At 45.7% G+C, this 15,229-nt stretch overlaps 1 protein-coding gene across 8 annotated transcripts in view; it reads left to right on the top strand.

Moving 5' to 3' along the window:
- The window catches only part of Nde1 (nudE neurodevelopment protein 1), a 47,963-nt gene extending 32,734 nt beyond the window's left edge, over positions 1-15,229 (top strand). For 3 of the 8 annotated variants that reach the window (XM_087574667.1, XM_087574666.1, XM_087574665.1), the window contains 4 exons: positions 7,220-7,399; positions 10,838-10,929; positions 12,412-12,557; positions 13,881-15,229. In XM_087574667.1, coding sequence (XP_087430793.1) covers positions 7,220-7,399; positions 10,838-10,929; positions 12,412-12,557; positions 13,881-13,893 — 431 coding nt within the window. In that variant the 3' untranslated portion in view covers positions 13,894-15,229. Of the gene's footprint in view, positions 1-7,219; positions 7,400-10,837; positions 10,930-12,411; positions 12,807-13,880 lie in introns of those variants that run through there. The other 5 variants (XM_087574661.1, XM_087574662.1, XM_087574664.1 and 2 more) reach the window with 4 other exon arrangements.

Genomic DNA, 15,229 nt, shown 5'->3' with positions numbered 1-15,229 from the left:
GTTGGTAGGGTGGCAATGTGAGTCTTCTCTTCATCAGTATATTCTAAGGGAGGCTATCCTTTAGTCCAGACCCATTTCCCAACAGTTGTCTCTTGCAGGCTCATAACCAGGATAGGCTCCGGTATAGCCACTTCTCAAGCCACTTGATCTGCCTGGGTATTGCCCCGGGCCACTGAATCTCTTCCCTTCTGATGTCCTGGGCAATGAATAATACTCACAGTTACTGGTTTCATCAGGGCATCCAAGAGATCTAAGACTTCCTGCTTGTTTTTTATTCCTTTTCCCTCTAATGTGAGCAGTCCTCTGTCTTGGTATATAGCCCATGAACATGGGCTGTGGCAAAGGCATACCTGCTATCCCTGTAGATGTTAATTTTCTTGCCGGCCCCAAGTTCCAAGACTTTGGTGTGCACAATTAGCCCCACTTTCTGTGCTGACATGCCAGGGGGTAGAGGTTCAGCCCAGATAACATTTGTGCCATCTACCACAGCAACACCCACTTGTCTCTGACCTTCATGGGGAAAACTGCTCCCGTCTGTAAACCAGGTAACCTCAGCTCCCAGCAGGGATCGGTCGGAGAGATCTTTTTCCTCCCATCGGCTTCTGTCAGGATTTCTTGGCACTCGTGCAGTGGTGGCTTGAGGTGGCCCAACTGGAGGTGAAAAGGTGATTTGGTCAGAGTTCAGAAGCAGAGTCTGGTAGTGGGTGATTCTGGCATTTCGTCAGCCATCCGTCAGGAGGCTCCCTTCTCATGCTCTCCAGAGCATGTGGTGCTTCCACCATCAAGTTTTGTCCCAAAGTCAATGTATCAGCATCTTGGACCAACGTGGCCACTGCTACAATAATTCTAAGACCATGGAAGCTACCCAGTCATCACAGGATCCAGCTGTTTGGATAGGTACGCTACTGGTCTTTTCCAGGGGCCTAACTTCTGAGTCAAAACCCCTTTTGCAGTCCCTCTATTCTCAGCCACATATAATTGAGAGGGCTTGGTGACATTGGGGAGCCCAAGTGCAGAGGCAGACAGCAGGGCCCACTTAATGCTCTCAAATGCCTTCTGTTCCTCTTTTCCCCACTTAGAGGGCTCATTACACTTAGTGAGCGGGTAGAGAGGGGCTGCTAATTCTGCAAACCCTATAATCCACAGGCGACAAAATCCAGCCATGCCTGAGAGCTCCCGCATCTGCTTGGGGCCTGAAGGTGAAGGGATATGAAGTATAGTCTCTTTTCTGGCTCCTGAGAGCCATTGTTGCCCATTTTTTAGGAGGTGCCCCAAGTAATTTACCTGTCATTGACAAATTTGAGCCTTCTTAGCTGAAGCCCAATATCCCAGTGTGCCCAACTCTGATAGCAGGTTTTTAGTCCCTTCAAGGCACTGTTCCTTGCTTTCAGTGGCCAGGAGAAGGTCATCTACATACTGCAAAAGTGTGTTCCAGGCCTGTGGGTTGGCCTCCTGATAGGGCCTCAGGTCCGGGTGAAGTACCTCATCAAAGATGGTGGGTGAGTATTTGAATCCTTGGGGTAATCTAGTCCATGTCAGTTGACCGTTGGTCCCATCCTCTGGGTCTTTCCATTTAAAGACAAAGTATTCTTGACTTTGGGGTGCCAAGGGTGGGCAGAAGAAAGCATCTTTCCAATCTAAGATAGTGTACTAAATTCTGGAAGGTGGAAAGAACTCAACAGAGTGTAAGGGTTAGGCACAGTAGGGTGGATATCAGCCACTTGATGGTTTACCTCTCTTAAGTCCTGAACTGGGCGGTAATCATTAGTACCCAGCTTCTTAACTGGCAGGAGCAGTGTGTTCCAGGCCGAGTGGCACTTACACAATAACCCAAGCTGGAGGAGCCTGGAGATGTGTGGCTTAATTACTTCTTGTGCCTCCCGAGACATAGGGTATTGCCTGAGATACACTGGAGTAGCCTATGCCTTGAGTTCTACCACCATGAGGGCATGACATTTTGCTTTGCCTATCTCTGCCACTTCTGCCCAGATTGATGGGAATGTTTCCAACCATCAAGTGCTGGTTCTGAGTAAAGGTGGTTTCAAATAATTTATACTCATCATCTAGTCTGGTAGTCAGAACTTGTATGGGCTCTCCTTTTGGACCAGTTAGTTGCAGCCCATCAGGCAAGAAATATATCTGGGCCCCATTTTGGAGAGTAAGTCTTATGCCAACAGAGGGTAGGGAGAGTCTGGGATGACCATAAATGAATGGGATACCCGGCCCATCCCTAGGTTCACTGTTCTTTGGGTAGTCTGTGAGTACATTTTGGTGCCAGTGGCTCCTTGGACCCAAGATTTTTTTTTTTTTTTTTTTTGGAAACAGGGCCATCAGCTTGGAGGAGGACTGAGTGTTGTGGCTCTGTGTCCACCAAGAATTGAGTGGGTTTCCCTTCCACAGAGTTACTCTTAGTTTGAGGAGGGGGTCCAAACCCTGTCCTCTCTAGTCGCTGTCTTCTCCCAGGGCTAACACTTTTGCCTTTGGGAGTGCTTGCTTTTCCAAAGACCTGGGATTTCCTGTCCCCAGCTTCCATTTGTTAGGGCACTCTCGGGCACAGTGTGCCTTGCAATATGTGCACTGGTCCTTTTTTTAATGGATTTTTCTGTCTCTTTAGTTGGAGTCTTTCTTCTCCGCTTTCCTTAACTATTGTAGACAAGATTCTCTGTAAATTCCATTTCTGTCACCTTTCTTTTTGTATCTCCCTTTCATCTTCTTCCTTTCTCTTTCTCTGCTCCTTTTCCTCCTCTGTCTCCCTGTTATGGAAGACTTTCTCAGCAACCTGCACTAAATCCCTCAATGACTTATCCTGTTGTCCCTGTAGCCTCTGAAGTTTTTTCCTGATATCTCTATTAATTAGCCTGGTCTATAAAAGCCATACTCACAGTAGCTTTGTGCTCCTCACTGCTGGGGTCATGGTGTGTATATTGGTGGAATGCCTCCACGAGCCACTCTAGAAAGGATGCAGGTGATTCATCTGGTCCCTGCTTAACCTCATCTCCCTTGGTCAAATTGGTTGGTTGTCATGCAGCTCCATTGAGACCTGCCAATGGAGTCTGGTGATAGACCTTCAGGTGCTCCTTACCTCCTTGCATATTAAAGTCCCAGCCAGGTCTAATCAGGAGAAATCCGCTGTCGATGACAGTCTGGTCAGTCGATGGTGCCCCCGTGTCTGAGGGGACATTCTCTCTGGCTTCCTGCATTATCCTCTCTCGCTCTTCAGTCATGAAGAGCACTCTCATGAGTTGTTGGATATCATCCCAGGTGGGCTGATGAGTAAATAAAACAGTCTGAGATTAATCAGCCCCTTGGGGTTATCTGGAAAGGGGGGTGTTGGGCCTTACAGTTGTATAAGTTGGCCGAAATGATTGCCATCCTCATCTATGGGCCCATAGGGACAGAGGGGGAGAGCCACTGTTGTATCAGGTGAAGTGGCCCTCTTGCTCTGGGTCCCCATGGCCGGTCCCAGTTCTGAGGGTCCCTCACCACACTCCCCCCTTGCTGGGGCCTGAGAAAGAGTGGGGCAAAGGGATACTGGATGAGAGCTCAAAGGAGATCTCTCAGGAGGGGCCATGGGAACTGGGGTCATGGTGGGGGTGGGGGTGGGGTAAAAGAGATGGAAGATCCAGCAGCAGCAGATCCACTGTGGAAGGGTCCTGGAGGATGTTCTTTACAGACTCATTTGTCTCTACAGGGTTCTTCTCCTTCATGGCCAGGACCTGCCAGAGTCTTGGAGACAAAAAAGCTTTTATCCAGGGGGATTGTGGGGGAGGAGGGGTTCTCTACTAGATCCTTCCAGGTAACTATATAGGGTACTTGGTCCGAGTACTGGAGGGATCCTGGCCTAAAGACTTTCTCCTCTACTGCTTTGATCACCTGCAAGTTGAAGGTCCCTACAGGTGGCCACCCTACTCTGAAGGTGGGCCATTCGGAGGAGCAGAGAGTAACTAACCTGCCCTTCTTTTTTTTTTTTTGTTCTTTTTTTCGGAGCTGGGGACCGAACCCAGGGCCTTGCGCTTCCTAGGCAAGCGCTCTACCACTGAGCTAAATCCCCAACCCCTAACCTGCCCTTCTTTAATACTACTGACAAGTTTCCTCCTCTTTCCCTAACTTCCCTCCATTCTTAACTAGGATGTTTAACAGGGCAGATTCATTCTGTCCCATGTCCAAAAATAATGTCAGTCCAAGTCTAAGAACACAGAGAAAGGCAATCAACACACAGACAGTTCAACCCTGCAAAGCAAGATTCAGTTGATCAGCTCCTACAAATACTGAAATCTAAAAACAAAGAGAAAGACAGTCAACACACAGACAAGCTTGCCTCTCTCACAGGCACAGAAATCAGGTGACCCCCCCACCCCTTCCCCCAACCAGTGAGCAGAGTCCTCCCGACTCCCTCTAGAACAGGCCAGAACAGAGGCTCGCTAAGCCTTACAGATGCTCTTGAGCAAACAACAAGCAAAACAGACAGTACAGATATAGACAACACAGATATAGACAACACAGATATAGACAACACAGATATAGACAACACAGATAGATACAAACAACCATGGTACCTGACATCAAGCTCGAGCTGTTCCTCTGACCACTGCTCCTCGAGACCTCATAGGAGGGTCTGGCTTCTTGGTCAATGCACCAAATGTAAGGCTCAAACTGAGTCTTAACTACCAGGAGACACCCCACCCCATCCCCCAAGTGAGACACGAGAACGGAGTTCAATGCAAGAGGTTTATTTTCTGTCACGTCAGGTTTGACCTTTAATCAGCTTCTGTAGTGAGTGACTAGAAGGCGACCCTAAATGGCTATAACAAGCAGTTTGTATTCTTTTTAGAGGTACAGGTTTCATCAGCAAGGTTACAGTTTAAACTTATTGGCTAAGCATATTCACCTTTGAATCTATTGGCTAGCAAGCCTATGATATTCATTTCAATTCTATGACCAGAGGTTCAGGTGACTATCAGTCAGTACATTTTATGGTTTTTCAAGAATGTCCTGTCCCTACTTCTCCCAAGAACTGTGGGTGAAGAATGGAACTTGGTCTAGCCTTGATCCGAGGTGAGAAGCTGGTACTTGGCCTAATCTTGACCTGAGGCGGTGGCTGTAAAGCCGGTGAAAGCCCTTAGGGTCCTTCACAGGAACCGCATAACCTGCCTACTTTCTACGAGGCCAAGTCTCTCAATAGCTCTTACACTTTAGTAAGAACTAGGGTCCTTCAACACCTCATGTGTTTGCAGGAAAAACCTTGAGGTTCACAAATTCTGTCTTTGTTTGTGGACTTTGCTTCCTTAGTTCAGAAATGTTTCCTCAGGGAATGATTCCCACACATGCCAGACAGGCTTAAGCCCTGGCAGAAGCACAAGAGTTTCTTGGAGAGTAAAATGCCACTGTATTGCTGGCCAGCTTTTGACTGTTGTGCCAGACATGGAGTTTTTAGATTCATGGGACCTTCTTCGGTAAGCCATCATAGCTGCATTCTTGAGAGTTTGTTCCAAGTCCTAGTTTCTTGTTTGTTTGTTTCTTCAAGATAGGGTTTCTCTGTATAACTGCCTTGGCTTCCTGGAACTTGCTTTGTAGACTAGGCTGGCCTTGAACTCAGATCCTCCTGCCTGCTGGGATTAAAGTTGTGTGTCACTATGCCTGGTCCTTAATTCTTTTTAAATAAGAATTTGATATCAAATGGTGTAGTCAGTAGATAAGGTTTAAAAAGCAGCAGTCAAGTTTAAATAGTTTTTTTATTTCAGAACATGTTGAAGTCTATTAGGAGTGCTCAGTGGGCCTGGATGTGGTGGTACACACCTGAAACCCCTGCATTTTTGGAGGAGGATCAGTTCAAGGTCATCTTTGGTCTCAAGGACAGCCTGGGCTACAAAGATCACATCTTAAAACAAACAACAACAAAATGGAAGAAATTCTCAAGTGATTGATAAAGTCTATCTGTGCAAATATTACCAAGTTTAAAGAACTCGGCACTTATGGTCCAAAACATTTCAGATAAGAGCTACTGGCCTCTTCAACCTATAGCATTAGTTTTCTTTTCTTTTTTTCGGAACTGGGGACCGAACCCAGGGCCTTGCGCTTGCTAGGCAAGCGCTCTACCACTGAGCTAAATCCCCAACCCCACCTATAGCCATTAGTAATGACAATACTAGCAAATCACAAGGATTTATTTTACGGAATGTTAAACAGTTTTTTGGGGTTTTTTTTTTGTTTGTTTGTTTGTTTGTTTTGGTTTGGTTTGGTTTTGGTTTTTTCCGGAGCTGAGGACCAAACACAGGGCCTTGCGCTTGCTAGGCAAGCACTGTGCCACTGAGCTAAATCCCCAACCCTGTTAAACAGTTTTAAAGTGAGTGGGCATTGGTAGATATGTGGTCATGGAAGGGGAGAGAACTAGATATAGACAGGCCTGTCCACCTACTAATCTAGAATCATCTGTACAATACTCAGTAGGAGTTTCCAACACACATACGTGAACTGAAAGGTTAGGCTGGAGTCCCAGAACACAGGAGGCTCTGAGAGGATTTAGTGTTTGACTTCATCCTGGAAACATAGCAGAAAGGCAGTCAGTTGCTGAACCAAACTTGCAGCTCTGCAGAAGTCTGCCCAGTTTTCTGACTTATCTGTCCTTGTCCCTTCCATCTCCTTCCATACGGGCCAAAGCCCAGGCATGCTGGACTTCCTTACTCTTTCTCCGTAACTCTCCACCGTGCCTTTGCCATTGCTGAGTGCACTGGCCTAACTCAAAAACTCTGGTTTTCTCTCTTCCTTTTCTCTTAACTCCTTCTGGTAGCTGCTGAGATTTCAAGCCTGCCTGCTCAGCGTGTTTCTCTTAAACTAATAAAATTGTCCTCGAGCTTCTCAAAGAAAACAAACAACAATAGACACAGAAAGAAAGAAAAAAAAAAAACCAAAAAACAAAAATTTGTTTATGTGTTCCAGACAGAAGAGAACTAGGGGAAAGCAAATTTTTACTTAGGGCTCTGTCTGTACCACAGTGTTGCACAATCTTTTTTTTTTTTTTAAAACGAATATGTAAAAGCTGTAGTTTTTAAGTTCTTTTGTATGTTATGCATATGAAGCGTGTGTTGTTTACATAGCTGTTAAGGAGAGAACATAGGTGTCCCTCCATTCAGGGTTTCTAGGTTATTTCTAGGTTGTAGCATTCCTACAACATCCTTACCCCAAAGCAAGAACTCACATTCTGGATCCTTTCCCTGTACAGATCTTCGGCAGGAATTGGCTGTGCAGCAGAAGCAAGACAAGCCCCGGACACCCATGCCCAGCTCAGGGGAAACCAAAAGGACAGACATGGCTGTACAGGCCACAGGCTCTGCACCATCTACTCCAATAACTCACCAAGGATCCAGCTCTGGTTTGAACACACCAGAAACGTTCAGATGTGGTGAGGAGATGGGGCAGAGGGAAGGTTTTCTTTGATTTAAAGAGTTTGCCCTTATGTCAGATATGGTGGTAAAATTACCCTAACACTTAAAAGACAGAAGCAGGTAGAGCTCTGAATTCAAGGCCAGCCTGGTCTACATAAGGAGTTCTAGGACTTCCGGGGCTATGTAAAAATACCATGCCGAAGAGGGGAAAGGAGGGGAGGAAAGAAGGAAAAAAGGAAAGGAAGGAAGGAAGGAGGGAAGGAAGGAAGGAAGAAGTTTAAAAAACAAATAGTTTGGCCTGGTAAGAGCCTAGTGTGGGTCCTGGGTGAGATGGGTTGGGTCTGGCTCAATGGGAATGCTCAGTAGGGCAGGCTGTTAAGATATATTATAGGAGAGTCTTGAGTAAGACAGGGCATAGCAGATCCTGTGCTATAGAACAGAAACCATCTAGAAGGGCAGCAACCTCTGCCACAGAGGACATGGGTCCATCCTAGTAGACCATTCCAGGCACCCCTAGAGGCCAGAAACCTGAAGGTCTAAATGTTACACACAAAAGTCAAAAGCATCATGAATTGGGCATGGTGGCATATTATCTGTAATCCGAGTATTCTGGAGGCTGAAGCTGTAATTAAGAGTTCAAGACTAGGGGTTGGGGATTTAGCTCAGTGGTAGAGCGCTTGCCTAGCAAGCACAAGGCCCTGAGTTCAGTCCCCAGCTCTGAAAAAAAAAAAAAAAAAAAGAAAAACGAAGAAAACGAAGAAGAGTTCAAGACTAGGGCTGGAGAGATGTCTCAATGGTTAAGAGCACCCGACTGCTCTTCCAGAGGTCATGAGTTCAATTCCCAGCAACCACATCTTGGCTCACAACCATCTGTAAAGAGATCTGGTGCCCTCTTCTGGTGTATCTGAAGACAGCTACAGTGTACTTATATATAATAAACGAATAAAAAAGGGGGGGGGTTGGGGATTTAGGGATTTAGCTCAGTGGTAGAGCGCTTGCCCTGGGTTCGGGCCCCAGCTCAGAAAAAAAAAAAAAAAAAGGAAAAAAAAAAAAAGAGTTCAAGACTAGTTCCTTAAACTGTTTTACTACAGTGAACAGATACCAAGACCAAGGCTGTCCCGTTCTGCAGGACAGTCAATGAGGGTTCAGAGGGTACCTGGGAGAGAATGGGGGACAAGAGACACAAAGAAGGACGCCAAGACAAGAGTCTGAGCAAGGCAACAATTTTAATGCTCGCAGGCTCTGGTTATATACAGTAGTAAGGCAGGGGGAGGAGGAAGTCTTCAGGGGGCCGGGAGACCTTGATGTACTAGCCAATAGGGTAGTTGGCTCATCCCTGTAGGATGTTGGCCTAGGTCTTGTTGGAAGTTGGCCCCTAGCAGAAGGTCACAAGCTGTGGGTCTGTAGGAAATTGGCTCTCAGCAAAAGGTTACAAGCCCTGGGTCTGTAGGGGTCTGTAGGAAGCTGGCTCTTTTGCAAAGATCATGAGCCCTAGGTCTATATGAAGCTAGCTCCCAACAAAAGGTCAGGAGCCTCTACTTGGTAAGCCTGTTTGACCACCAAATTGGTATCAGCACTTCTGTAAGTTTAACTAGAACATTAGGTTTTTTCCACTGAGCTTGTCCTTTAGATGAACTTTCATATGGTCTTTGTCTGTCCTAATTAGCTCAATGTTGGGGTCTCGGGAAAGTCAGCTCCCTACACAAGGCAACTCTTATAAGGACAAGATTTATTGGGGTTGGCTTACAGGTTCAGAGGTTCAGTCCATTATCAAGGTGGGAGAATGACAGCATCCAGGCAGGCATGGTGCAGGCAGAGCTGAGAGTTCTACATCTTCGTCTAAAGGCAGCTAGCAGAATACTGGCTTCCAGGCAGCAAGGATGAAGGTCTTAAAGCCCAAGTCCCCGGTGATACACTTCCTCCAACAAGGCCACACCTACTCTAACAGGGTCACACCTTCTAATAGGACCACTCCCTGGGTCAAGCATGTACAAACCATCACAAACTGGTCTACTTAGTGAGAACTTGTCTCATAAGTAAATATTTATGAGGGGCAAGGGCCATCCTGCAATAGGTCTATCTGGAAATGTACCCAGTATAATTGGTATGGTTAAAACTGAGATATTTGAGTTCTGCCCCCAGCCTCCTGACTGATTCAGTCAGGCCACCAAAGGCAAATAGACAATTATTGAATGCTCATTATATGTTAGACATTGTTTCCATCACTTCATATTAGGACCTCAGAGAACTATCCTAACAAGCATACCCCACAGGTGGTAGTCCCATCTTGTGGGTGTGTTCACTGATGTCCTTGAAGTCACCTAACAGATAAGTGGCAGAGTTAAGGTTCTCAGCCAGATAGGCTGGTTCCAGGGCATAAACCTCAGCTCACACTTTGTACCTTGGTGATAAAGATTGTTGTGGTTTCTGGTCCTAGTCCAGAGCAGTTCCCTGTATTTTTGGATTTACATGACTAACCTTGTATGTTATTACTGTTCTATTGCTGTAAAAAGACAACTCTTACAAAAGAAAGCACTTGACTGGAGACTTGCTTAGAGGTTCAGAGGTTTACTCCATTATCATCATGACAAAGAACGTGGTGACAGGCATGGTACTTAAGAAGTAGCTGAGAGCTATACCCTTATTCACAAGTAGAGGCAGTTACTGGACCTAGCATGGGCGTTTGACATCTCAAAGCCCAGTGACATACCTCCTCCATCAAGGCTACACCTACTCTAACAAACCCACACTTCTAATCCTTACAATCCTTTCCACTGTTCCACTCTCTGGTGACAAACACTCAGATGTGTGAGCCTGTTGGGGCCATTGATATTCAAGCCGTCACACCTTAGGATGAGTTAGTGGCTCAGGCTCATCTGGTCTTAGTGAGGCCTACAGTTGTATCAGCTGTGTTGTGGGGGTGGTTGTCAGGGTTTATGTGTGCAAGTTGGGTTTGGCAAATGGGTTTACCCACTGAGTTGTCACTGACTGTGAGATGTTTTTCATGCTGTTTTTCATGTGGATTGCTTAGCTGGCTGTGGTGATGCCAAACTGTAATCCTAATACCAGCAAAGACTGCCAGTATCAGCCCAGCAGACACAGAGGGACCCAGTCTCTTCTTCCCCAAAATGTGGCTTTTTTTCACTATTTATGTATCTGTCCTGATCACTGTTAGTGTTAACAAGGTATATGGAATTCTTAGATGTACCTTGGCTTGGTTTAAAAAGATTAACCTGTTTTTTGGTTTGTTTTTTTTTTTTTAAATGTTTAAGATTCAAAAAATAGACTGGTATTTTCTTGGCCTGTTGTCCAATTAATTCCTTAATGAAACAAGATGGTGATCAGAATCAAAGGGAAGGTATTGGCTTTCATCCCCACCCCCACAGTTGAATGTAGTGACATTAGAACACAGACCAAAAGGATCCTGCAACACATGCTGCTGCTTGCACTTTCAGGCCTGGGCAGTCCCAGTAGTGGAACCCCACTCACACCTGCAGCCCGGATATCAGCCTTAAACATCGTTGGGGACCTGCTTCGGAAAGTTGGGGTAAGTCTAGGCTTTTGCAGAGTTTTTTGTGTGAAGGTTTGTCTAGACATGGCCCCTCTCTTCACTTTTATAGAGACCTCCTAAATTTTAAATGTGGCCAGTTCATCTATGCCTCTGAGCACCTTTAGCTCATTAGAGGAGAGCCTTGTGTTCAGAATCCAGGTCCCTTTTCCCTTTTCAGGCATCTTTTATTTTTCCTCCAAGCAATTTTGATAATAGGATGGTATCTCTGTCTTTCTTTCGATTGGGTCTCATCCTTACTCGGGCAGTGGCCCTCCTGCCTCAATCTCCTAGACTCTGAGATGATAGATGTAGACTACCTGCCCTAGCTGTTACTTCTTGAGAAAAATCCCAGAGCCATTTAAAAATGAGTTAGATCTCTCATCCCTGTCTCTCTTTTGTAGAACATCTTAAGAATGGAGAGCTAAGGCCTTGGCCTTTCTGCTTTATGTTAGTTACCGGGAGGGTCCACAGGTTCTATGCAGCAACAGAACTCTCTGTATTTGCACTTTGATTTTTAGAAACTACTCCTGCACAGGTCTGTAGGTGTTTATGTTTGTTTACTCCAAGTTCAGGGTCTTGTTGAAACCTCTCTTTAAGTTTAATTGAGGTAAACAAGGGAACAATTCCAGAAGTTATATTAGTGTTAGTGTCTGCTGAGGGTGGTTCTCGTGTTGTTGTTTGTCTGACACAGGGTCTTGCTATGTAGCCTGGGCTAGTCTGGAATATGTACAGACCTCAGTCCTTTGAGTGCTGGGATTTGTACCACCATGCCTAGCTCATATTTCGCTAGGTAGAGTTAATTTTCTGGGATTTTAGGATATTTTAGATGGGTAGCTCTCAGTACTTGTAGATGTGCTGGGTTCCACTGGGACCTCTTAGTATCTTTGGAACCACGGTTTAGATTGTTTTCTCTGCCATGGCCCCATGTTCTATTTGGGTTTGTCATTGTTGTTTTTTTGTTTTGTTTTGTTTTGTTTTGTTTTGGTGGTGGTGGTGGGTTTTTGTTTTTTGTTGTTTTGAGACGGGTTCTCTCCACGTAACTCTGGCTGTCCTAGAATTCACAGTTTGCTCATTATGTTGACCAGGCTGGCCTTGGACTCTAGGAGCTCTTCTTGCCTCTACCTTATGAGTGCTGAGATCAAAGGTTTGTCCCCCCCATATTGAAGTGGCTCTCATACTTTTGTGTTCCTGGATTCCCCCCCCCCCCTTTGAAGGTTATGGAAGGGTATGATAGGAACAGGGTCACATAGCCCAGGCTGGTCTCAAGTTTTTTGCTATGTACCTGAAGATAACTTTTACCTTCTGACCCTCCTGTCTCTACCTCCCAAGTATTGAGGTTACAGGTATGCCATACTTAGTTTATATGCCACTAGGGATCAAACCCAGGACTTCATGCACACTTGGCAAGTGACCTCCAAACTGACCACTTCTCCAGCCTTTTGTCTATAACTTGACTGATGAAAGTCAATTTCTTCTCAGGCCCTGGAGTCCAAACTAGCATCATGCAAGAACTTCATGTATGATCAGTCCCCAAGCCGGAAAAGCGGGCCAGCCTTGGGCCGAGGAACCAAAAACAGAGACGGTATTGACAGAAGGCCAGGCAGCACCGCTGTGGGCGATAAAGGGTCAGTACTTTTGATACTCTGTCAGAAAATACCAGGCTGCTCTAGATCAGACACTAGCCCTAGCCTTGATGCAGTCTATTTTGTTTTAAGGCTGTAGGATTATTTCAGCGAACTGTAACCTCTACTTCCTTTTCATGAGACAGACTCCCTTGGTAGCCCAGGCTGGCCTTGAATAAACCCCTCACTTGAGGCCAAATTTGATGATATCTGAATTTGGGCATGTAGAGCAATAAAGAGCTGTGTGTGTAATATGATTTGTGCTGTGAGGAGGCCCTGTCTAAATCCCTTGTTTGGGACTTGCACTTCTCTGAGAACATTTTGTGAGTTGGGGTACACCAGATAGTTGTTTAAGTGGTGCTCCTTAGGAATCTCACCTAATGGAACCTACCAAGTATGCTACTAAGTCCCAGGGACCCAACTGTCTCTGCCTCCCTTCAGTGCTGAGATCAAAAGCATGAGCTGTCATGTCTGACTCTTTTCATGGGTACTGGGGATCAAACTTAGGTCCTGATGCTGTAAGGCAAGTGCTTTTGACAGCTGAGCTATCTCCAAACCCTTAGTTTTGAATCTGTAGACTCTTCAAGGATCAGTCCAGCCAGATCAGATTCTCCAAACTAGAAGCCTGCAGCTACCTCTGTATCTAGGAGTTCACTGAAAGGAGCCTGCATTGCCCTTGAGCCCCAGGCCATGTCATAGTGACAAGCATGAGGCAAATGCATGAGGGAAATGGATTGATCTGTGGTGCACACTTAGCTTCTGTACCTTTAAACACACATCTCTAGATGTATGTATTTATTTTTGAGACTAGGCCTGTGTAGCCCTGGCACGGGGGTGGGGGGTGGAGGGAGCGTGGTTGAAGAGCCCGGGGTATATTACCCCCTTTCGTGCTGGGATTAAAGGCATACATACCACCATGCCCAGTCAAAATATTTATTGAAAATAAAATTTTTTTTCAATTATATTTATTGGATGCATGTGCACAGGTGCACATGTGCTTTCTACAGTTACATGTGAAAGTCAGAGGACAACTTGCAAAAGTCAGTTCTTTCCTCCTACTCTGCGGGTTCTGGGATTGTTCTGCTAAGCAACAAGCATCTTTACCTGTTGAGCCATCTCTTCAGCCTAAAAGAATTTTTTTTTAAACCAAGGAGCTGGGAATGTTGCCTAGTAGCAAGCCCCTGCATTCAACTCTAAGTACTCCCTACCCAAATGAAGTGACCAAGAAGTAGGTGCTTCTGTGGGGTCTTCTGAGATTGAGAGCTTTTTCAGCAGCCTTGGGGATCAGGAAACCAGATAGCTAGTAATGTTTTCTTCATTTCACAGGAGAGAAAATTGAGACCCCGTGAGCCTTGTTCCCACTCTTGACATTCACTCTTAAAACCTTGGGGGCCCTGTGCTAGCCACTGGGATACTGCTGTCTCATCTGTTAAATGTGGTTTGCTCTGTCTGAAGGTCAGGAAAACGCTTGGAGTTTGCGAAGCCGTCCTCACAGCTCTCATCACCAGCGCTGCCATCCACCCAGGGTGTGGTCAAGCTTTTGCTTTAGGACCAGTGGGAACTGCGCCCTCACCTATCTTCCCTACTTTATAGTCAGCTTTTAGTTATTTTTTTTTTCAAGGTAATTTGAGAAATAAGAGACCACATCACCAGCATTTACTTTGTGCTATGCAGCCTAAGCTAAGGCTGTGTGTGGCCCAGTCCCTAGCAGTGGATGTCACTAAAATGAGCTCCCCAACCCCAACCAGGCAGCTCTAAGGTATGATTTCATTGACTACCTAGAGTTTTAATAGCCTCCAGAGGTGCTTTGAATATGCGTAATCTTCAGAGCAGGACTAAAGCCCAGCTCAGGAGCTCTCTGCAGCCTACTTCCAGCTGAAGCTATATTCTGGAACATTTCCTGGTGCTTTTAAAGCATGATTAAATTTTATCTAGGACTGGGAGACTACAGAGGCAAAAGGCTATATTTAAACCATCTGCTAAAAGTACTACTCATGTACCTTTGACACTTCAACACTGTTGGCCTCATAGGTCAGTGGGAGGTTATCCTCTACAGATAAACCCTGACTCGTGTCTCTCCTGAGTCCCCTGCCCTGGTGTTGGGAGTGGCATGTGCATCAGGACCCTGGACAGCTTGCGTTGGACTGGCCTTTGTTACACCATCCCTAAGAACAGAACTTCATCTAGCAGCTTCTTCCAGACACCACAGAGCAACCAGGGTGACTGAAGCACGAGATGGAGATTACCACCAGCTGCTCCATCGGATGTGGAAAAATCAGCACAGGCTCTACAATGCCAGCTCGCCTCATCTCTGGTGTGTGATGCTTGCTGCCTCACACTTCGATCCACAATGAGAAAAGCACACTTATACTAGAGCGTGACACCCTCCACTTGGCTACTAACTTATTTCCTAGTTGATGAGCAAAACTGGCCTAGCATCAGACCTAGAACTTTGTGTGTGCTACTGACATTCACAGGGTGATTTTAAGCTGCTTGGTTATTTGTTCTCCTTAGACATAATAACTGGGGAAAGATGAACTTTATTTTTTATAAAAAATAAAACCAAAAGAAATGCCTGTTCAATAGATGTGTGTGTCAGTCCTTCCATGTCTGTGCACGTGGCCATGAAGTTTGTTTTTGTTCAACCAAGTAATAAAATAATAGAACAAAAAAAA

The sequence above is a fragment of the Rattus norvegicus genome, chromosome 10, assembly GCF_021556685.1.
Source record: "Rattus norvegicus strain SHRSP/BbbUtx chromosome 10, alternate assembly SHRSP_T2T, whole genome shotgun sequence".
Taxonomy (NCBI): domain Eukaryota; kingdom Metazoa; phylum Chordata; class Mammalia; order Rodentia; family Muridae; genus Rattus; species Rattus norvegicus.
The sequence above is the reverse complement of the archived record's forward strand: the minus strand, read 5'-3'. Positions and strand labels throughout refer to the sequence as shown.